A 23,329-nucleotide genomic window follows, 5' to 3' on the forward strand; every position below is an offset into this window, starting at 1 on the left:
GGTTTGAGATTCTTTCAACTTGGGCAAAAGCAGAGGCTGCAAGGTGGAAAAATGAACTAAATGGTACAGGAATCCATGACAAATGCAGTAATTATAAAGGGACAGTATAGTTAGGGGATAGACAATTCTCTGCAGCCAAGAGAGTCCAGCAGGTGCACTGCATGTCTAGTGCCAGCATTCATGACATCTTCCTAGGTGAGGAATTTGCAGTGGGAGGATCTGGTGATCATGGTCCACATGGCTACCAAATTCACGGGTAGGACAAGGAAGAGATTCTTTTTGGGGATTATGAGCACCAGAATAACTTGAGCCATGAGTAAAGCAGAAAAGAGTAAATAAGGTTAGAGAGATGAACATAGTGTGGAAGAAATAGATTTTGATTCATGGGCTGTAGAAGCTGTATCATTGGGATAGTCTTCACCTGAAACATGCTGGGACCAATGTTCCACTGAATCATGTTACTTGCTTAGAGAAAAGTATAGATCTAAAAGTTGACAAGTCTCCAGAACCAGATGACCTACATTCTAGTGGCTGCATTGATAGTAGATACATTGGTTATTACCCATTCAAAATTCTTTAGATTCTGGAAGTGTTGCTAGCAGATTGGAAACCCTGATGTAACATCTTTATTCAAGAAAGGAGAGACTCTGAATCTGGAAAAGTGACAGATTGCAAAAAGGAGAATGCCACTGCTAAAAAGATACTCAAAGCGAGTTCAAGCTTTTACGATGCAACTTGTTTACTTTAGCAGAATTAAGCCTCAACTTGTTCCAAATCTAAACTCAAATACAACAGCTGAATAGAACGACATTACACGAGTTTAGCAACTCCTTTGTAAATTGCTAAGCAGACAATGCCCAATAACAAGAGTTTTTTTTTAAATTCCCTTTTAACCCAAGTACTGCTAGATTCATCTAATTCTTGAACACTTCAGGTTCTTGCCTCTCAACATCTTTAATCATGTCAGGTTAATGAAGGGTCTTTCATATGGGAGCACTGACAGTTGACTTCATTAATTTAATTCATAATACATTGGTCAGTTATGTAATTAACTGAATACATGCCAGTCATAGATGAGGTGACAGGGTCAACAACCACTTTTCTTAAAATGGGGTCAGCATATAGATTGTCCTAGGACCATTTCTGTATCTTCCTGGGACACATTTATCACTTATTTCTATTGCTTTCACTGGCTTGCAACCCAAAATACTCCATGGTGCCTCTTCTCAGCTCAGTGTGTCTGCTGAAAGGTCACAGTGTTAATTGCTTCTCTCCACAGATGCTGCCAAACATGCAGAGTATTACCAGCATTTCCTATTTTTAAATGAATTATATATTTTGGACATTAGCATCAGGTGTTTCTTGCTTGAGTGCTGTTTCCACAAAGATAACCATGTAGAATCTGGACTTTGTTAGATGAAAACAAGCAGCCACTAAAACTTGGACTAACATCTTCAACTAAATAACAAGGGCACCTATGTGAGACTCCTATTTATTGACTACAGCTCAGCCTTCAACACCATTATTCCCATGAAACTCATCTCCAAACTCTGCAAGGGTCTCAGCACCTACCACTGCAATTGGATCCTGAACTTCCCAAATCACCGACCACAATCACTAAGGACAGGCAACACCACCACTTCTAGGATTATCCTCAACACTGGTACCCCACAAGGCTGTGTTCTCAGCCCCCTGCTATAGTCCTTATAGTAAGTAGCCTAACAGGTTAAAGTCCAACAGGTTTATCTGATAGCACAAGCCACTAGCTTTTGGAGTGCTGCCTCTCCATCAGGTGGGTGGGCGTTCTGTTCACAAACAGGGCATATAAAGACAAACTCAATTTACAAAATGATGGTTGGAATGAGAGTCTTTACAGGTAACCAAGTCTTAAGGTACAGACAATGTGAGTTGCCAGAGGGTTAATCACAGGTTAAAGAGATGTGTATCATCTCCAGACAGGACAGTTAGTGAGATTTTGCAAGCCCAGGCAAGTCATGGGGGTTACAGATAATGTGACAAGAACCCAAGATCCCAGTTGAGGCCGTCCTCATGCGCGCGAAACTTGGCTATCAGTCTCTGCTCAGCGACTCCTCGTTGTCACGTGTCGTGATGGCCACCTTGGCGAACGCTTACCCAAAGATTAGAGGCCGAATGCCCATGACCGCTGAAGTGCTCCCCAACAGGAAGAGAAGATGCGAATGAACACTGCTTGACAATCAGGCAAGAGTTTCTCTTCCTATTGGGAAACACTTCAGCGGTCACAGGCATTCAGCCTCTGATCTTCGAGAAAGTGTTCTCCAAGGCAGCCATCACAACACGACAACGCAGAGTCAGCGAGCAGAGACTGATAGCCAAGTTCCGCACACAAAGATGACCTCAACCAGGATCTTGGGTTCATGTCACTTGATCTGGAACCCCCACAACTTGCCTAAGATTGCAAAATCTCACTAACTGTCCTGGCTGGATACAACACACACCTCTTTAACCTGCGATTAATCCTCTGTCTACTGTCACTGTCTGTACCTTTAAGACTTGATTGCCTGTAACAGCTTGCATTCCAGCCATTATTCTGCAAATTGAGTTTGTGTCTATATATGCCCTGTTTGTGAATAGATCTCCCACTCACCTGACAAAGGGGCAGCATTCCAAAAGCTAGTGGCTTGTGCTACCAAATAAACCTGTTGGACTTTAATCTGATGTTGAGAGATGACTTATTTTTACCCCGTCCAACACCGGCACCTCCACATCATACTCCTTATACACCTATGACTGTGTGGTCAAATTCCCCTTCAATTTGATTTTCAAGTTTGCTGATGACATCACCGTTGTGGGTCAGACCTCAAACAATGAGAAAGAGTACAAGAATGAGAGAGAATCTGGTGAACTGGTACAGCGACAATAATCTCTCCCTCAATTTCAACAAAACGAAGGAGATTGTCATTGACTTCAAGAAGTCAAAAGAAGAACATGCCCCTGCCTACATCAACAGGGACGAAGTAGAAAGGGTGGAGAGCTTCAAGTTTTTAGATGTCCAGGTCACCAACAACCTGTCCTCGTCTCCCCCCATGACGACACCACAGTTAAGAAAGCCCACCAATGCCTCTACTTTCTCAGAAGACCAAGAAAATTTGACATGTTAGTTATGACCCTCTCCAACTTTTACAGATGCACCATAGAAAGCATTCTTTCTGGTCGTATCACACCACGGTATGGCTTCTGCTCTGCCCAAGACCGCAAGGAACCACAAAAGGTTGTGAATGCAGCCCAATCCATCACACAAAACAGCCTTCCATCCACTGACTGTCTAGATTTCCCGCTGCCTCAGCAAAACAGCCAGCATAATTAAGGACCCCACGCACCCTGGACATTCTCTCTTCCATCTTCTTCCTTCGGGAAAAAGATACAAAAGTCTGAGGTCACATACCAACTGACTTAAGAACAGCTTCTTCTTTGCTGCTGTTAGACTTTTGAATGGAACTGCCCTGAATTAAGTTGATCTTTTGCCACACGTAGCTATGACTGTAACACTACATTCTGCACACACTCGTTTCCCTACAGAACCCTACAATGCAGAGAGGGGCCCTTCGGCCCATCAAGTCTGCACTGACCACAATCCCACCCAGGCCCTAACCCCATATCCCTACATTTTATACCCACTAATCCCTCTAAGCTACGCATCCCTGAATATTAAGGGGCAATTTCTTAGCACAGCTGATCAACCTAACCCGCACATCTTTGGACTGTGGGAGGAAACCCACACAGATACGAGGAGAATGTGCAAACTCCAGTGACCCGAGCCAGGAATTGAACCCAGGACCCTGGAGCTGTGAAGCAGCAGTGCTAACCACTGTGCTATCATTTCCTTCTCCATGAATGGTATGCTTTGTCTGTAAAGCGTGTAAGAAACAAAAGCTTTTGCTATGTTAATACGTGACAATAATAAATCAAATCAAAAACTAAATTGTCACTGTCTTCGGTACTCCAGAGAATCCATGCCTCGTTTACGCAACATGTCCTCACAGATCAACCCTCTCAACTCCAGAATCATTGGCAATCTGTCGCCTCTCCCAAGGTGCAGTACCAGAAACTGAACAGTGTATTTTAACCAGAGCACTCTATGTCTCTAACATAGTTTAAGCTTCTTTGTTTTCCAGCTCTCAAGAAATATCATTCATGTTTTATATTTTTTGTACCTGCCATTTAGTTACTTCTGAATTTTGGATCCTTAAATCGATGCTCGTCCAGAGTTCCGAGCCTCTTGCCATTTAGAAAATACTCTAATCTACCTTTCTTAAACCATCTCCCCACATCAGGGCTTTCGGAAAGAGCAATGCTTAGAAATCTTGCAGCATTTTAGTTAGACAGATATAAATGGTTAGCCTTCAATTTTGCAATTATCTATTTAATTTTCTAATATCCAATTTCAAACAAGGAATCTGCGGACAACAGGCTCAGAACCCTGCTCAACTCCTAAAATTAACAATTTACAGCAGTTGTCCCAAGTCTCTCAATGATACTCAAAAATACAGCTCAGGACACTCCTCATATTGGGTATACAGAATACCAAATAGGCAAAACATTGCCATGATTGCCACGGTTAATTCACAGGTTTTAAGTCGGTCCGCCTTGTTGTCCAACGAGGGGCATACACGCGATGGGTCGTTCTTGGGCTGCTCCTGAATGTGAGAAATTGACCTAGTGCTTCATATCGTTAGTGTGTGCTTAAACTGGACCTGATGCTGGGCAACATGACAGCTCACTGACTATCACTGATTGCTGTGCAGACACATGGATTTGGGCCAGTGTCTGTGGGAGTTTGTGCATTCTCCCCGTGCTTGTGTGGGTCTTCTCCAGGTGCTCCGGTTTCCTCCCACACCCCAAAGATGTGCTATTAGGCTGATTGGAAGTAATAAATTGTCCCTAAATTAGTTTCCCTCAATGTGGATTGCCATAAAAACAATAGATAAGGGTCATGGGTGGGTGGGTAGAGAACTGGTAATATTAAAATGGTGGCGTGGGCTCGTTGGGCCGAAGGGCCTGTTTTTGTTCTTTGATTTGATGGAGAGCAACTTTCTCCAAGATTTTCAGTGGCTGGAGGTTAACTTTAAAGGCTTGCTCTCCATCTAACGGAAAGTCCAAATTCTGCAGGGTAATCTTCGTGGGAATAGCACTCAAACAAGGAACTTTTGTTGCTAATATACAGATATAGTAACATGGATAATTACAGAATTATAATTTTTCAATTCTAAAAAGTGATTGCTAATCATTTATATCTGTCTTACTAAAATGCTACAAGATTTTCAGCATTGCTCTTTCCAAAAGGCACAATACAGGATGACAGTTTAATAATAGATCAGGGTATTTTTTAAAGAGCAATGCAAGTATAGAACTCCTTGCCATTTGATCCTACTTTCTCAAATAGTTGGGTTACTTTGTCCCGAATCGAACAGTCAAATGACCTGTTTCAGAGAAAGAAGATAATTTACACCTTTGTGTAAGTGATACATGTAATAACAATGATTAAACAGCACCATCTCAATCTAAAGTGAAATTGAGCACAATTGGCTCTAGAGTCAACCAAGGCATTAGGCAGAAATTATGCTGGCTAAGCAAATCGTGTGGACCAGCAACCAAATCCAAATCCTGAGTTAATGCATTTGAAACAGCACTTAATGTGAAAGAATCATGACCACTGTAGGTGGCCATGATGCAGAGCTTGAAAAGATTTTACAATAAAACAAACTGTTGTATTCAGGGAATTGAAACTAGAAGTCTTGAGCCTCCACGAACCATTAACAAAGACCAGCAATTATGGAAATTTGAATAACGATCCCCTTATAGATCACGAACAGAAATTAGAGCACCCCCATTTGCTGAAAGAATGAAGTCACAAGAATCATGGTTTGAACAAATGATTTTACTATACAAGAGTCAAAGAAAACTACCTTAGATCCTTAACTGAGCCTTCCCTTTTCCATTTCACTTTTCCCCACTTGCCCTCAAAATTAATGGTTACTTATCAGGTTCCTTCACTTCTGAGAGTAAGCTCCAGAGTTTTTCTATAGCTATCTTTTAAGCTTTGAGATTTCTTGGCCTTCCTTCCACTAGTATTGGTAAAGAAATACCTTTATCTTCAACACCAAGAACAAAAACAGCCTGGGAAACAGGCCCTTCGGCTCAACGAGCCCACGCCGCCATCTCAACACCACCAGTCCCCCTCTCCACCCACAACCCTTGTCTAATATTTTATGGCCATCCAGATTGAGGGGGAACTGATTTAGGGACAATTTATTCCTGCCAATCAGCCTAACAGCACATCTTTGGGGTGTGGGAGGAAACCGGAGCACCCGGAGAAAATCCACGCAAGCACAGGGAAAATGCGCAAACTCCCACAGACACCGGCCCAAATCCATGTGTCTGCACAGCAATCAGCGATAGTCACTGAGCTGTTGTCTTGACCAGTATCTAGTCCAGTTTAGGCACACACTAATGACATGAAGCACTAGGCCAATCTCGAACAAGAGCAGCCCCAGTATGACCCATCGTGTGTATGCCCCTCATTGGACACAAGGCGGACTGACTTATAACCTGTGAACGAAAAGGAAAAAAACCCATTATTGTACCATATCCATTTACCTTACCAGGGATGCCCCAATGCTAATGACCCTTATTTAAAACAATCTCCTATATCCACCCATCTCCAACCCACTCATGCGCCTGTCCAAGTTACTCTTAAATAACTCTAGCGTGTTTGCCTCCACCTTACTTGGCAGAGCATTCCATACCCCCACTACCCTGTGTGAAAAACCTCCCTCTAATATCTGTGTTGTACCTCTCCCCCCTCACCTTAAGTCCATGGCCCCTTGTCCTATGTGTCTCTACCATAGGAAATAGCTTACCTCTGTTTACTCTATCTATACTCTTCATAATCTTATATACCTCGATTAGATCCCCCCCCCCTCAGTCGGTGTCTTTCAAGGGAAAAGAGCCCCAATTTCTTCAATCTTTCCTCACACCCCAGTCCTTCCATACCAGGCAACATCCTGGTAAACCTCCTCTGCACTCTCTCCAGAGTCTCCACGTCCTTCCGGTAGTAAGGCTACCAGAACTGGACGCAGTACTCTAAATGCGGCCTAACCAACGTTCTGCCCCTTCCTATAAAGGCTAACATACCATAGGCTTTCTTCACCACACTCTCCATTTGCACTGCCACCTTCAAAGACTTGTGCACTTGCACCCCCAGGTCTCGCTGCCATTCTATACTCCTTACAGGCTTACCCTTTATCATAACTCCCCCCACATTATTCCGGCCAAAATGCATCACCTCACATTTATCCAGATTAAACTCCATTTGCCATGTATCTGCCCAATCAACCAGCCTATCAATATCCTGCTGTATTGCCAGACACTGCTCCTTACTGCCTGCCAATCCAGCCATCTTGGTGTCATCAGCAAATTTGCTGATCACACCACCTTCTCCTTCTTCCAAATCATTTATATACACTACAAACAGAAGAGGTCCCAGTACTGAGCCCTGCAGCACACCACTAGTGACAGGCCTCCAGCTAGAAAAGGACCCCTCCACTACTACTCTGACTCCTCTTTGCAAGCCAGTTCTCTACCCAACACCATTACAATTGCAATTCTTCAGTTCAAGCATGGGCCTCCCTTCACTCTTATGGAGTCAGAATTACCTTCAAGTTCTCACTGCCCTTTTCAATTCTGGCCTAATACTGCTTTATAACTCTTGGCAGACTGTACCTGATTTCAAGTGGAACTGCATGCCTTCACTCCGAGTTACTGTAAATTTCTTTCTCCAAGTTAGGCAAATCTTCCAGCCTTTTTGCCCTTTCAGAATCTGTCTCCAAACTGAGCACAAGCTACAACCAACATCCCATACAATGGACAATTAAATTAGTATTTGCTCGGTTTAAGCTGTAGGCCTGGCTGACATTTCTCTTTGCTCACTTATACAATAAGTTGCAGCTGTGAGAAAACAAAAATGAGAGAAAAGAACCTTCCTAACCCCACACCTCCATGCCAATGTGGGGATCTTCTGAAAAGAAATAAAATAATCTGTTACCTTCAATATGAGCCATTAGATTTGATTTTCGGCCCATATGTCTAATGGCTATAATTATGCTCTCTCCAGACTCCCCAGTTCCACCTAGGTACCCCATTATTTACGAAAGTGCTCTTAGCTTTAAATTTGGGACCCATCATTTAAATCCCTTACAAAGACAACCGTAGACATCCCATCTCTAACAAGAAAACAGTCCATTAGTTTCTCCCTTCAAATCCTATCCTCATTAAATAATGATGGATTACCCTTTGAATTGCAATCACCAAGGTCTGTTTACCAGCTCCTCCTATAAGTGTTTCTATTTATCTCATTTTAATTTCCCAACTGGCAGTTATTTTCCTAAAACAAAACTTTGTACTTCCGAAACACAAACTATATGTTCACATTTTTTTTGTGAAATCCAAGTAAAAGGGACCAACGTGCAAACCAACCAACTTAAACTGGGCTTTTAAAACTCAAACTTGGAGGAGGAAAGCAAGCTTGGGGTTCTGAAGAAGATTTATTCATCTGGAAATATTACTCTCCACAGATGCTGCCTGATTTGCTGGGTTCAGAGCTGTGGCATTTGCAGTATTTTGTTTTCATTATGGAAGACAAGTTAAAATTATTTAAGGTCTATGGGAGACAAAAATTGAATACACAGTCTGGTGAGTTGTGATTTCAACAAAGAAAGATGTGCATGGAGCTCAAGAGAAATAATTGTAGAACTGTTAGTGCAGGTGGCCACTTGGCCCATCGTATCTGCCCCAACTTTCAGAATGAGCAACTCACCCAAATACTACTCCCCAGCCATTGCTCTGTAACTGTATTCTTCCTTTTCAAATATCAATCTAATTCCTTTTAGAATGCCTCAATTGAACCACCTTCTTCATACTCACAGACAGTATATTCTACATCCTAACAACTGAGAAGGTTTTGCCTCAAATTGTCTGTTTCTTTTGCCCTTTTTTAAAAGACGTGCCCTCTCAGAAGAAATCACAGGAGCATAGAATTACTACAGTACAAAAAGAGGCCATTCGGACCATTGAGTCTGCACCAACCACAATCCCACCCAGGCCCTACCCCCCATATCCCCACATATTTTAATCCTCTAACCTATGCATCTACAGTCAATTTAGCATTGCCAATTAACCTAACCTGCACATCTTTGGACTGTGGGAGGAAACCTCAGCACCCAGAGGAAACCCATGCAGATGCGAGGAGAATGTGCAACTCCACAGTGACCCAAGCCAGGAATTGAACCCAGATCCCTGGAACTGTGAAGCAGCAGTGCTAACCACTACGCTGCCCTCATTGCCCAGAACACACACATTTTCATTTTAAACAAGGTTCAGAGCATTACCGACTGTAGTAGTGGTAAAAAAAAAATCAATGGGAAAGAAAGGCTCTGATAGAGGTGTACAAAATGAGGCTGCATAGGAAGTGATTGTCATGTTAGGCTTTCTTGTATCTTACTCAAAAACCAGAAGTTGTAGGAACCTCTCTTCAATACTGAATGCAGTATTTAAGCTTTTCTCAATAGATTGCACAATATAGCAATCTGAACGACAAATATAACAGCACTTGCAGCAGTAATGAATAAAACAAAATCCAGAGCTGTACCTCACAAAGAATTAAAAAGGTGCAATCAGTATAAAGTGCTATTCTCCCTCAATTGCCCCAACTCATACGTATTATTGTAGTAAGAGCAGGGAGATCATCTAGTGGTGTGGTAAAAGCATCAAATTTTATTTTAATGCAAAAATAATTGTTTAAAAATCCCCTTAATACTAAAACTAGAATTAAAAAGGACTGACATTTCTGCTGAATCTAATAGGACAAGGAAGTATCAAATTATGCTGGGCAACCAAGCTCAAGATGCACATAAACCTCCACGTGCACTAAAAAAGTTGCTAAATGCGTGCACCAAGGCAGGAATAATTTGTATCAAACCCTAGCAGTACTAAGATCAAAATGGTAGCGTCTAGCTGGTGCTGCTTTATTGCAGGTAACTCAAAGGGTGAACTATGCTCTTAGACAACCAAAATCTCCAAGAGACAAGTGGAAGTTTAGCAAGGGGCTGGAAATGCACAAGACATGTTTCCACAGAATCCCTTAGTAAATCATTTCATCTAAGAAAATCGTCACAACCATGACTGAATACTTGATATGACTGATCACTGGAAGTTTGTCACCATTTTTTCCAAAATTTTCTAGCTTTGTATTTGCAAATTTTATAATACAAACACCAAAAAGTCTGACCACATCTAAATATCAACAGGCTCTTAATACAAAGCCTTTCCTTAATGGAAAGTGCAGCATCTTTTACTTGTTTTTATTCCAATTCAATCCAATACAGAGTCTCAACAAGTTGAGACATTCCCGATCCAAGCTGACAAGACAGGGCTCTCACCTCCTGTCTTGGGCTTGATCTATATGATCCAAGCTGATTGGAGTAGGCATAGCTCCTCCTCCAAGGCTTGATCTCACTTGCATCTGAGCCAAAAGGCCAAGATGCCGCTTTTAAAAATTGCTTTGAATGAAGCTGAAATGTAACCTAATGATGTCAACCAAGTACAGCATGTCGATACGACACTTGATCTTAGCCAAAAGCAAGCTAGACAAAAGAAAACTTGTCTCTCTGCCATATGATCACTGCAGATCAGCTAGTACTACTATGACTATCTGAAGCTCATTCTAAGAGCCATCGCACCTGAAAGAAAAGCAAGACAAATGAAAGGAAAGCTTGTCTGATCACTTTGAGCACAACTTAACCAAGCACCAAGAGTGACAAGCAGAGTTTGGCTGCTGTACTACATTATCCTCCAGGTTATCTTTTGAACAATTCAAAGCTCCTAAAAAGTGAAATTAACTACATCAGGCATTCCTTTAAATGAAACTAGGGATCAAAATTAATTTTCAACATCTAGTATTGTTTACATTTCAGTTTAAACAAGTCCATCATAACAGGGAAGTCTTGGGATTGTGGGGAGGGGAAAGGAACAGGCTAAAAAAATTCAGGAGAATCAGGAGTCCTTAAATCTTCATTGGGTTGTCACTACATTCTAGAGTAACAATAAATTTGATCTATGGAATAGAATTTCCTATATATATGTTCAGAAGTATGTGTAATCAGGATTTAAAGTAAATATTAAAATTGAATAAGTCAGGTGCAAGCATGTTATGCAAGCAATGATGGCATGCCCAAATATCTGTGCCCTTAGACCATTAATCCCTGAACTCACCTGAGCTACTTACAATGGTTTCACTGCCAGGCAAGAGGGGCAAACTCTTCGTACTGCGTTATCTTTGGATTTTTTTAAAAATGGTACCAAATAATCATGTGAAAAACAGATAAGCACTAACTCCAGATTTTTAAACGTACTGTGCCTAATGCATGACTGATAGATGGTTTCAAATGCAATGGGTGCAAATTCAGCACCTTCCCTGGACCCATGACTGATATCCCTAAAATCTCGTGTTATAGAAACAAGATTTAAAACATCTTGGGGAGTGAATAAACAATAGAAAAAATAAACTCAAGTACGAATAATCTTGGGTGCAACTTGCTAATGATGCACCCACAGAAAATTCCACCCTAAAGGTTAATTTACATTAAGCCAGAAGAAAGCATTGCCTGGCAGATTATGCAGTATAATTGGAAGGAGACAAGGGGAGATTCCGTAACAAGAAATACTGCAGGTGCTAGAATATTTTTTGAACTAACTCCTCAGAATCTGTTCAGTTTAAAACCCTACCATAGTGCTGCTCAGCTGACTTCTAAGCCATTTCTATTATCTGACAGCAACATTTTATAATAAGTCTCACAACACCAGGTTAAAGTCCAACAGGTTTATTTGGTAACAAACACCACTACCTTTTGGAGCACTGCTCCTTAATCAGGTGAGTGGGGAGTTCTGATCAGAAACAGGGCATAGAAAGGCACACACAGTTTATAGAATACTGATTAGAATGTGAGTTTTTACAGCTAATTCCTGTTCTCATCCTAACTGATCTTAAACTAGAAAAAGCAGGTTTTACTTATTTCCTCCTCTTCCCAAATGAGGGGTGCACATGGATGTGACTTGGCCCAATTGTCGTCTCCTATAGCTAAAATGAAGTGCCAATACTCACCTTTTTCAGCTCACTCAAAAGGGTAACCACTTGACCAAGGAACTGAAGGACTGACACCATCAGGTAAACAGTGTTTAGGCACAATTAAAGTATGAGGGGGAAAACAAACTACAGAAAAGACATGAAATACTAAATAAAGATCTGAGACAGGAAAAAGGATACACTAAGCAGGCTATGACTTACAGTTGGATATGCCTGGAATGGTCTAAATATTTTAGAGGACTTGCCAGCATTGCAATCATTTGACAGTCTACATAATTCAGCACAACAGAAGAAACCAGTTATAATTGTGAATAAATTCTAATGCAGGTTCCCTTTTTCAGAAAGAGCCACCCGAATTGAATTAGGCTGGTATAGAAAGATCAAAAGGTTTATTCAAGCTGCCAACCTGAAGCGGAAACAAATCCAAGAGGAAAAGTTGACTCCCAATAACGCAGGAAAGCCTGAAAGAATTGTTAATACTTCACCACACTCCCCCTAATGACAAGCAGGCGCTAGATTCATCAAGGCATACATCAGGCAGAACTACACTATTTAGGTTCTGTAAATTGACAAAACAGTTTAGTTTTAATGTTTACATTGTGCATCACTCCAATTAGAGTGATAAAACAGTTACCTCAAATTACTGTCAATCAGAATTAAACATAACCCATTTCACGTTGTAATCCTTGAGCTGATCCAGTTAGCTAGTATCGCAATCCTGCAGTGTCAGGTATATGCGCTCACAGTAGTGGGCCACAATAGAGATGGAGCAGGTTACATTTACATAGAATTTTCAAGTGCTTCCTTGGTATTTAGCATCCCCAAAGCTGTAGTTATACCAAAGTACCAACAAATAGTTTAAAGATAGAAGTGTAGTGGGTTAGGTCAGAAATACACCTAACTCTGTCCTCTACAAGATCACGACCGCACTTGCTTTGTCACCTTTTGGATAGAAAATTTCCTGCAACATTAAAGCCAGTGACCTGCACGCTACCCAAATGGTTTTAAATTATGACTTTAGATCAGACAGCAATTGTACTCCAGCCAGTGCAATGGCCAATGGTGTACCAGCATCTTTCAAAGATGCCTCACCTTTCACTTCAGCGAATTTAGAAAAGTTCTGCTGATAGTTTGACGGGGAATATTAAGAAGTGGCTTTGTTTGAGAATCAAAATTATTGCAGCCCAACTGAAGAGATCAAAATAAGGGTGACAGTTTAACAACCCAGTAGGCAACCACAGATCTGGGTGGTCACCACCCTTTTTAAATGTAAAAAAACACTCCAAGGTGTTTCACAGGAGACATTATAAAACCATGCATGATATAAGGAAATATAGGGTCAAAAGGGTAGGTTTTAAGAAAGAAGCCCAAATAGATTGGGAGTGATTTAGGGATCCAGTTTTTAAGGGGATGCTCAAGAGATGACAATTAGCAGGCATATATCAGAGTTGTGGGGCTGAAAGAGTTTAATTACTGAGATAGGAAAGAGGAAAAATCATGGAGGAATTTGGAAACAAGGATGTCAATCACAATCAGAATCTACTAGCCTCATCTCAGTTTCATTTGAAGCAATGGTAATTATTTACATCTATACAATGTTTGTCATCCTTTGTACCTCTCATCTCAGTCAGTCCTTTCTTTTACAATGAAACACTCAAGTTTCTCCATGGCTTTCCTCATACTTGGTTCAGTTATCTGACACTGAAGGTGACTTATAGTTCTTTGCACCACCTTCAAGGCAGAAGTGTTTCCCTAGGCAGTTACTAAATAACGTCGAGCAGCCCAGTGGTTAGCACTGCTGCCTCAGCACCAGGGACCCAGGTTCAATTCCAGGCTTGTGTGACTGTGGTGTTTGCACATTCCCTCCATGTCTGTGCAGGTTTCCTCCCACAGTCCAAAGATGTGCAGCTTAGGCGCACTGGCCACACTAAATTGCCTCTTAGTTTCCAGGGATTAGCAGAGTAAATGTGAGATTATGGGGATAGGGCCTCGATGGGATTGCTGTCAGTGCATAATCAATGGAACAAATGGCCTCCTTCTGCACTATAGGGATGTTATGATCGTAGTGAGGTTATACTTCTGTAGTGCTAAATATTATATACAGTCTCATCAATTGGATCCCAAGCCAAGGAAGTTATGACTGTGGAAAAACAGAACTTACAAGAGGTGTGGTGGCATGACTGCAATGTTGTCTACTTTGTTCCTGCTACACTTAAACATTTCTTGTTAGCAAGAGACTGGGAGCAGTCATCACAACAATGGAGAACATTATCCATTTGTCCCCATTCATGATACACTGCAGGAGTGTTACCTGCTCTTGGGTTGCTTCCAATCAGCAACTCAAAATATAAGTCAGAAGGACTGGAAAAAAAACTGCATCATCTGACACCCAGCCCAGTTATAATACTGAATAGTTGAACAAGTGCGCTTCAACAGGAAGTGACTTTACCACAAGTTTATTTATTAGTCACGAATAGGTTTGCATTCATAATGAAGTTACTGTGAAAATACCATAGTCACCACATATTGGCACTTGTTCAGGTACACTGAGGGAGAGTTTTGCATGGTCAATTCACCTAACACACATCTTTGACTGTGGAAAGAAACTGAAGAACCCAGAAGAAACCCACACAGACACAGCGAGAAAATGCGAACTCTATACAGAGAGTGACCCAAGCCAGGAATCAAACTTGCATCCCTGGTGCTGAGAGGCAGCAGTTCCACCATGCTGCCCACATAGCAAATGCTTCAAGGTTAGTTTAGAGTAAGATGCCGTGGTGCATTTCTGAAAATACCTGCACATTTCACAAATTGTTTTAGAGCAAATGCAGGAACTTACATTGGAACCCTGTACCCATTATGTAATATGAATAAGAAGTTATTTTTGGTTTAACTGGTTGAGACAAAACCTTCCTGTTCTCTGAATAGGGTTTATAATATATCAGCCTGAAGCAGAACAAGCACCAATGGCCTCTGACAATGAAGCACTCCGTCAATATTGTAGTGAAGTGTTTGCCTAGATGTGTTAGAGTCCCTAGGTCATGAAACACAATCTTTAACTATGCAACAGAGTTGGTCATAGCTCAAATATCAAACTCTGCAACAATAAAACAACTTTTCCTATAACATGTTTGCAATGACAAATGTCCAAACTTCAAACAATCTGCAGACATTTCATCAATGACAATAAAAGTCCTGAGTGTCAAACTTGTGTCCTAAATTAAAGCTGCATTTGTGCCTAAATGTGGAGAATCAAAGTGACAAATTGCTGGCCTGAATTTTGCTCTGAGAATGCTGGTAATAGTACCAGGACTCAGCATTATTAGCGAATAAATCAAACATCTACTCCAAAGTATGCATAGGCACAGTTAAACAAGAAAAACCTGAAGATACTGTCCAAGTCACCCTGCTCCTCCACAGGCTGAGCTATAATAGTACTTTGGCATTGAAATAAATGCAAGGGCATGTGATCCCTGTATTTAGCCAGTTAATCACAAAGCATGATAGAAAACGTTACGAACTGGTGCATTCAGATGCAGTGGATTTTTCACAGTTGGATAATAACAGAAGCTGCATGGGAGAATCTCAAAGGTGGGGAATATGTTGAGGGGAGTCCCTTGGGGGTCAGTATGGTATTAAAAAGTTACCCAGCAGTTAGAAGAGCTTTTATTCCTTCTAACTGAATGTAACTATAAGCATAAATTGTCAAAACCATCTGATGATGACAGCAATGTAAATCATATTTTTGGATGTTCACAGCACAGTTCAATTGGTCAGAAGTTAGTGCCTCAGAATAATTGCCACGCAAATACTTCCCTTGGAAATTCCAAGGGATTTCAAGTGCATCTTTGGAACACTGCCCAAATCAGCTGCTAGGGAACCTGGAAGTTACAGCCCATTGTTCATTCATATTTTTATTCCTTTGTATTTTCAAAGGTAGCCTAAAATGGAGATAAATTAAAATAATTTATGCAGCATTTTATACCTTACTATACAACACAGTAATCTGTTGAGCAGTATTTCATTGAAAATAAGCTTTCAAACTATACTCCACATAAATGCAAAATTATAGGCCAAGTGATGCTTCAGGCCTCTGAAAACTATTTTTAATCTAAACATTATCTTTGAATTATCCATTACATAAATAGCTGTTTAGTAGAACAGAACTCAAGTACTGCTGAAAAAAAGACATCTGTCGAAGCTTTTGATTTGAACTCAGAATAGATATGCAAGAATACTAATTGTAAAAGGGAACAGAAACTGCATAAAAGGACACAAATTAATGGGACTCTGGTAGAGGCAGTGTCATGGTGAATGCACAAGGAAACAGTTAACTGCTAAGATTTTGTTTAAATTCAGACCAAGCAGATCTACTGATTGCTCATGGCAATGATTTGACCAATGGTTGTCTCCATGTTTTTGAGTTGGGGAAAAAAAAAGCACAATGCGTTTGCCTGGAAATGACCAGGACCTGTATATAAGTGATTGTAGCTTCTAGCACGTATTAAGTAATGCGCATTAAGAACATAAGAACATAAGAAATAGGAGCAGGAGTAGGCCATCCAGCCCTTCGAGCCTGCCCCACCATTCAATAAGATCATGGCTGATCTGTCGTGGCTCAGTTCCACTTTCCCGCCCTCTCCCCATAACCCTTAATCCCCTCTATCAAAAACCCATCAACCCGCGTCTTAAAAATATTTAGCGAGGCAGCCTCCACCACTTCAACAGGCAGAGAATTCCAGAGATTCACCACCCTTTGAGTGAAGAAGTTCCTCCTCAACTCTGTTCTAAACCGCCCCCCTTTTATCTAGAGGCTGTGCCCCCTAGTCCTATTGTCTTTTTTGAGCGGGAAGAGTCTTTCCAAGACTCTTTGCAAGACTTTCTTTGCAAGCCTAAGTGTGAAATTGATTGTCAGAATTGTTCAGCAAGAGCTGTCCAATTGCAGAACCACAACTGATGTTGGAAATGAGTTTTACAAGCATAGAGATTGGGTACGGTCAGCACTGTGTTGATAAAAGCTGAAGAGTTTTGCTGGATAAGATCCACCAGCCATTAGGACATATGGCTCATATTTGCCATCATACTGGCACTGAAATTCTTCTACCACTTACTCATTTGCATGGAAGACAGAATGCCTTTTGGATTTGACAGCAACATCCTGCTCGTGGTGAATACCATGCATTGCTACAAGGTAATAATAGCATTAAATGGGGAGCTTTACCCTTGGCTTAGATTTTGGAGATACCTTTCCAGAGTAATCCAAGGAAGGATAGGCATTTAACAGGCCTCAGTATTTTCAGAACATATTGCAATGATCAGAACATGGAAGCCACTATCCTGCAGGAGGGCTTTGATAGGCCCTATTTCAGCATCAAGCTTGCACTGAGCAAATGGCTCAGGCCTCATTTACGAGTTTGTTAGCAAAACCAATCTTATAACATGTGGAACCAATGAAGATAGGCTTGCCATTGGTTGATACAACTAGCATTTCATGGAAAAGAAGCTCCACTTCATAGATTCAGGATAGAGTCCATTGGTGCGTGTAAGGAAATTCTTATATGCAGGTGCGGATTCAAATACAGCAACCGTATCATCTACGTATTGGAAAGGTGCAAGGGATTGGAGGTTAGGGGTCATTTCTCAAAAACTGAAAGATGTTGACGAGAGCTGGGCCTAGAGGGATCCCATGGCAATGCCATCTATTTGTACATGATGGCTTTGAATTGAACTCAACTGCTTGAGTTGCTGAATTCATAATTTCAATATACAAATTCAAAGATGATACATCTAAATCACCATAGAGATATGGTGCAAATGTTTATGGCTTCCTTGAGTGGGCAATTGGTGAATAGGTGAGCAATGTTGACATGGACATAGCATTGCAATTGACATGCATGTCCGCATGGTCTTCATAAAAGTGGAGGATCCTTCCCCATGTATGTGCAATTCCTTAACTTGCTCAGAAATAGCTGTAGCTGCCCAACCATTTGGCCAATCCACACTGTGCAGCCTATATATATATATGCAGGTGCAATGGACAAATTTTATACGTACCATCCAACATCTTGATATCACCCTTGTGACTCTTACACAAGCATTTTTGCAATTTTCTTTCCAGCAGGATGCCTGATCATGCTTTATGGTAGGTACAAAAGACATCAATTTTGATCCAAGAAAATGGCAGGAATTTTGTTGATGTGGTCAAACATGTAGAGGACTATTCCTGCCCTCTTGTTGAGTTCACCGATCTGTGGTGGGGCGGGCTGTTAACGCGCAAATAAGTGCGGCGTGCAGGAATGGGACGGCCGTAGTTATGGGAGATTTCAATCTGCATATTGATTGGTCGACCCATGTTGGACGAGGTGGGCTCGAGGAGGAGTTCTTGGAATGCTGCCGGGATAATTTCCTTGAACAGTGTGTGTTGGAGCCGACGAGGGAGCGAGCTATCTTGGATCTGGTGCTATGTAATGAGGTGGGTAGAATTAGGGACCTTGCGGTGAAGGATCCTCTTGGAGAGAGTGATCATTGTATGGTGGAGTTTCTGGTGCAGATGGAGGAGGAGAAAGTGGGTTCCCGGACACGCGTCCTTTGTTTGAATAGAGGGGAGTATGGTAGGATGAGAGAAGAATTGGCAAATGTGGACTGGGGGAGTGCGTTGGAAGGTAGGTCTGCTGAGGAGCAGTGGAGGATCTTTAAGGAGATCTTTCTTGGTGCTCAGCAGAAATTTATTCCGATGGTTAAAAAGGACAGTAGGAAGAGAGGTAATAAGCCGTGGATAACGAAGGAGGTGAAGGAAAGTGTTAAATTAAAAGCGGAGGAATTTAGAGTAGCTAAGAGCAGTGGGCGAGAAGAGGATTGGGAAAGGTTTAAATGTCAACAAAGATTGACAAAGAAGTTGATAAAGGAGGGTAGGAGAAGCTATGAGGCTGGGCTAGCACTTAATATAAAAAAGGATAGCAAGAGTTTTTATAAATATATAAAAAGGAAGAGGCTGGCTAGGGTGAACGTTGGTCCTTTAGAGGATGAGAAAGGGGAGCTAGTGGTAGGGGATGGGGATATGGCTAAGGTATTGAATAACTTTTTTGTTTCTGTCTTCACGGAGGAGGACATGAATAATTTGCCGGGTGTTAGAGATGGAAAGGTGGTAGGACTGGAGGGTCTTAATGACATTACTGTTACTAGAGAGGTGGTGCTCGACAGACTGGAGGGGCTGATTGTGGACAAGTCCCCAGGACCGGATGGAATGCATCCGAGGGTTCTGAAAGAAATGGCGGAGGTTATAGTGGATGCCTTGGTGGTTATTTTCCAGACGTCGCTGGATTCCGGGGAAGTGCCGGAAGATTGGAAAACGGCTAATGTTACGCCGTTGTTTAAGAAGGGTGCCAGGCAAAAGGCGGGGAATTATAGGCCGGTTAGTTTAACGTCTGTGGTAGGTAAAATGTTAGAATCTGTCATTAAGGAGGAAATTGCGAGGCATCTTGAAGGGAATTGCTTGATAGGGCGGACGCAACACGGTTTCATTAAAGGGAAGTCGTGTCTGACAAATTTACTGGAGTTCTATGAGGATGTGTCTAGGGCAGTGGATAGAGGAGAGCCGGTGGATGCGGTCTTTCTGGATTTTCAGAAGGCGTTTGACAAGGTACCTCACAAGAGGTTATTGCAGAAGGTCAGGGGACATGGAGTTAAGGGGTAGGGTGTTAGCGTGGATAGAGGATTGGTTGTCAAATAGGAGGCAGAGAGTGGGGGTCAATGGGTGCTATTCGGATTGGCGGTTGGTGACTAGTGGGGTGCCCCAGGGGTCGGTGCTGGGGCCTCAGCTATTTACCATTTATATAGATGATCTGGAGGAGGGAACCGAGTGCAGGGTGTCGAAATTTGCTGATGACACCAAGATTGGGGGAAAGGCAAATTGTGCGGAGGGTGTGGAGAGTCTGCAGAAGGATCTAGATAGGCTGGGCGAATGGGCCAGGAAATGGCAAATGGAATTTAATGTTGGCAAGTGTGAGGTGGTCCACTTTGGTAGGAAGAATGGTAGGAAGGACTATTACTTACGTGGCGAAAAACTGCAGCAGGCGACGGTGCAGAGGGACCTCGGGGTCCTTGTGCATGAGTCGCAAAAACCCAGCTTGCAGGTGCAGCAGGTGGTCAGGAAGGCGAATGGGATGCTGGCCTTCATAGCGAGGGGGATTGAATATAAAAGTAGGGAGGTCTTGCTGCAGCTGTATAGGGCATTGGTGAGGCCGCAGCTGGAGTACTGTGTGCAGTTTTGGGCGCCGTACCGGCGCAAGGATATTTTGGCCCTGGAGGGAGTGCAGAGGAGGTTTACTAGGCTGATACCGGAGTTGAGGGGATTGAGCTATGAGGAGAGGCTGAATAAACTAGGCTTGTACTCGTTAGAGTTTAGAAGAATGAGGGGAGATCTCATTGAGACGTATAAGATGATGAATGGGATGGATAGGATAGAGGTGGAGAGACTCTTCCCGCTCAAAAAAGACAGTAGGACTAGGGGGCACAGCCTCAAGATAAAGGGGAGGCGGTTTAGAACGGAGTTGAGGAGGAACTTCTTCACTCAAAGGGTGGTGAATCTCTGGAATTCTCTGCCCGTTGAAGTGGTGGAGGCTGCCTCGCTAAATATTTTTAAGAAGCGGGTTGATGGGTTCTTGATAAGAGAGGGGATTAAGGGTTATGGGGAGAGGGCGGGAAAGTGGAACTGAGCCACAACAGATCAGCCATGATCTTATTGAATGGCGGGGCAGGCTCGAAGGGCTAGATGGCCTACTCCTGCTCCTATTTCTTATGTTCTTATGTATGTCTGAGCTGTCCTTGAGGCCTCAACTCTACCATATATTGGCATTGCTTGTGAAAAACCAAAGACTTTCAGTATCCTGCAACTTGTATGCCCAAGATCAGCTAAGTGCATGGCAACATCCCTACCAATCGACACACACCCTCAAGCAGTACAAATTCTTATTCCCCTTATAAATGATATTCTTACAGATCTGATCTCACGAGTGCAAGATGAAAAGCTTTTGATAGCATGTCTCTTTTCAGCAATAGCCACTCCATTATCTAGGATGCTTCTAATTTACAACATTGTCTTTTATGACTCAAATGTGAGACCCACAACAGAAATAGACATGCACATGCCCAGTGTGGATCTGCCTTACAAATAGATGCTACACATATGCAGAACTAGAGAGTAAAAAGAAAACAAATCAGATTTAGCCTAAAAGTACCTGATTTAGTCAATTAGAAGGCACAGCAAATATGTAAGAAACTGCAATGGATTGTGAACATAGCCCAGTTCATCACACAAACCAGCTTCTCATCCATTGGCTACACTCTCCACAGCCTCAAAAGCAGTCAGCGTAATCAAGGACCACAACATACTCTCTTCCACCTTCTTCCATCAGGAAAAAGATAAAGATCACATACTAACCAGCTCAAGAACAGCTTCTTTCTTGCTGTCAGACTACAGAAATGGACCATCATTAAGTTGATCTTTCTCTACACTCTAGCCATGCCTAAGACACTACATTGTGCACCCTCTCTTTTCCTTCTCCCTATATACTCTATGAACAGTATGCTTTGTTAACCACACAAGCAACAATAATTTACATTGTGTTACAATACATATGACAAGAAATCAATTCAAAAACTATGGACAGAAACAATTGCATTTTTTGATGCCTTCTACGACCTCAAACGTCCCAAAGCTGTTTGCAGTCACTGAAGTATTTTGCAGCATAGTCACATGGCAGCTAATTTATACACAGCAAGGACTGACAAACAGCAATGTGACAATGACCACATCATCCAATTTAATGATTTTGGTTGAGAAATGAATATTGTCCAGGGCACCAAGGAGTCACTGTCTGCTCCTCGAAAACAGGATTACTTAACTCAGGCCGGGGAGTAGGAGAAGCCAAAGACAACAAACACCTCAGACAATGTAGCACTCTCAGGAGTGGGACTCCAACTCTCTGGCGCAAAGGGAATGCTCCCCAGGGCAAATAGACAGCCCCTCAGATTGGGATCAATGTTTCCAAGCTGATTGAAAGGACTTGGCCTCAGTAACAGTGACCAGCCCAGAAACTGGCTCCCTTCTCCCTCAGCCAGGAGCGGTAACTGGTTTGGGGCCGAGCTCCACGCAGACACTTGGCAGCCGGCCCGCAGCTCCGTTCAAGAGCCTGCAGCCCGGGAGTCCGGGTGGCGGGCTGGAGTCGGTACGGGCGGAGGAGAAGGTGGGGTGGGGAGGGTGACAGCTCCAGACTCACCCACACAGCTCCGGATAGCTAAATGGCTCGGCCGCCTGCGCTCCACTCCACACACACCAAAGGACAAGAAGCAGCAACCACCTCGCCACTCCCACAGAGCCCGAGCACGGCGCCCGGACCCACATTGTTGCTGAAAGAACAAGCAACAGCTTCTACCCTCCTTCCAGCTAAGACAAACCGAGGCCTCCTCCTGCAGCGGACTGCCTTACCCCCCCCTCACATGACTGGCCCAGAGAGGCGGGGCTTATCCCTGTCACATGACTGACCCAGAGAGGCGGGGCTTATCCCCGTCGCATGACTGGCCCAGAGGCGGGGCTTATCCCAGTCACATGACTGGCCCAGAGAGGCGGGGCTTATCCCAGTCACATGACTGGCCCAGAGAGGCGGGGCTTATCCCCGTCGAATGACTTATCATGTGAGGCGGGGTCCTATCTCCATCACGCGACCAACCCTGAGGCGGGCTTCTTCATCACGTGTGTCAGCTGCGCGCGCAGAGGGATGGTTGGGCAGGTTAACGGCGTTAAAATCTATTCTTTCGTTTAAGTTTGTGACTGTGGTTAGTGTTGGCTGAATCAGACGAGACTCGCTGTTATGGTCATCTATTACTGCCTGCTTACTGAGATTGTTGAAAACAGATTGATTGACCTGATTGATTACTGTCATGTGTATTAACAGATATTTTTGTTTCTTGTGCGTTATTCGGACAAAACATTCGATCATAGAGAAGGAAACGAGAGAGTGTAGAATATAGCATTACAGTCATAGTCTAGGGTGTAGAGAAAGATCAACATCGTGCGAGGTAGGTCCATTCGAGAGTTTGATGGTAGTAGGGGTGCAGCTGTTTTTGAGTTGGTTAGTATGTGTACTCAAACTT

The 23,329-nt window shown here is 42.7% G+C and overlaps 1 protein-coding gene across 1 annotated transcript in view; it reads right to left on the reverse strand.

Annotated features, from left to right (window-relative positions):
- Positions 1-22,664, reverse strand: part of igf2r (insulin-like growth factor 2 receptor) — a 169,983-nt gene extending 147,319 nt beyond the window's left edge. Inside the window, exon 1 of the mRNA XM_080200242.1 lies at positions 22,456-22,664. Within this exon, the coding sequence (XP_080056368.1) occupies positions 22,456-22,580 (125 nt within the window). The 5' untranslated portion in view covers positions 22,581-22,664. The remainder of the gene's footprint in view (positions 1-22,455) is intronic.
- Positions 22,665-23,329: the final 665 nt, after the last annotated feature.

Source organism: Carcharhinus amblyrhynchos, chromosome 12 (genome assembly GCF_965287045.1).
Source record: "Carcharhinus amblyrhynchos chromosome 12, sCarAmb.v2.hapA, whole genome shotgun sequence".
Classification (NCBI taxonomy): Eukaryota; Metazoa; Chordata; class Chondrichthyes; order Carcharhiniformes; family Carcharhinidae; genus Carcharhinus; species Carcharhinus amblyrhynchos.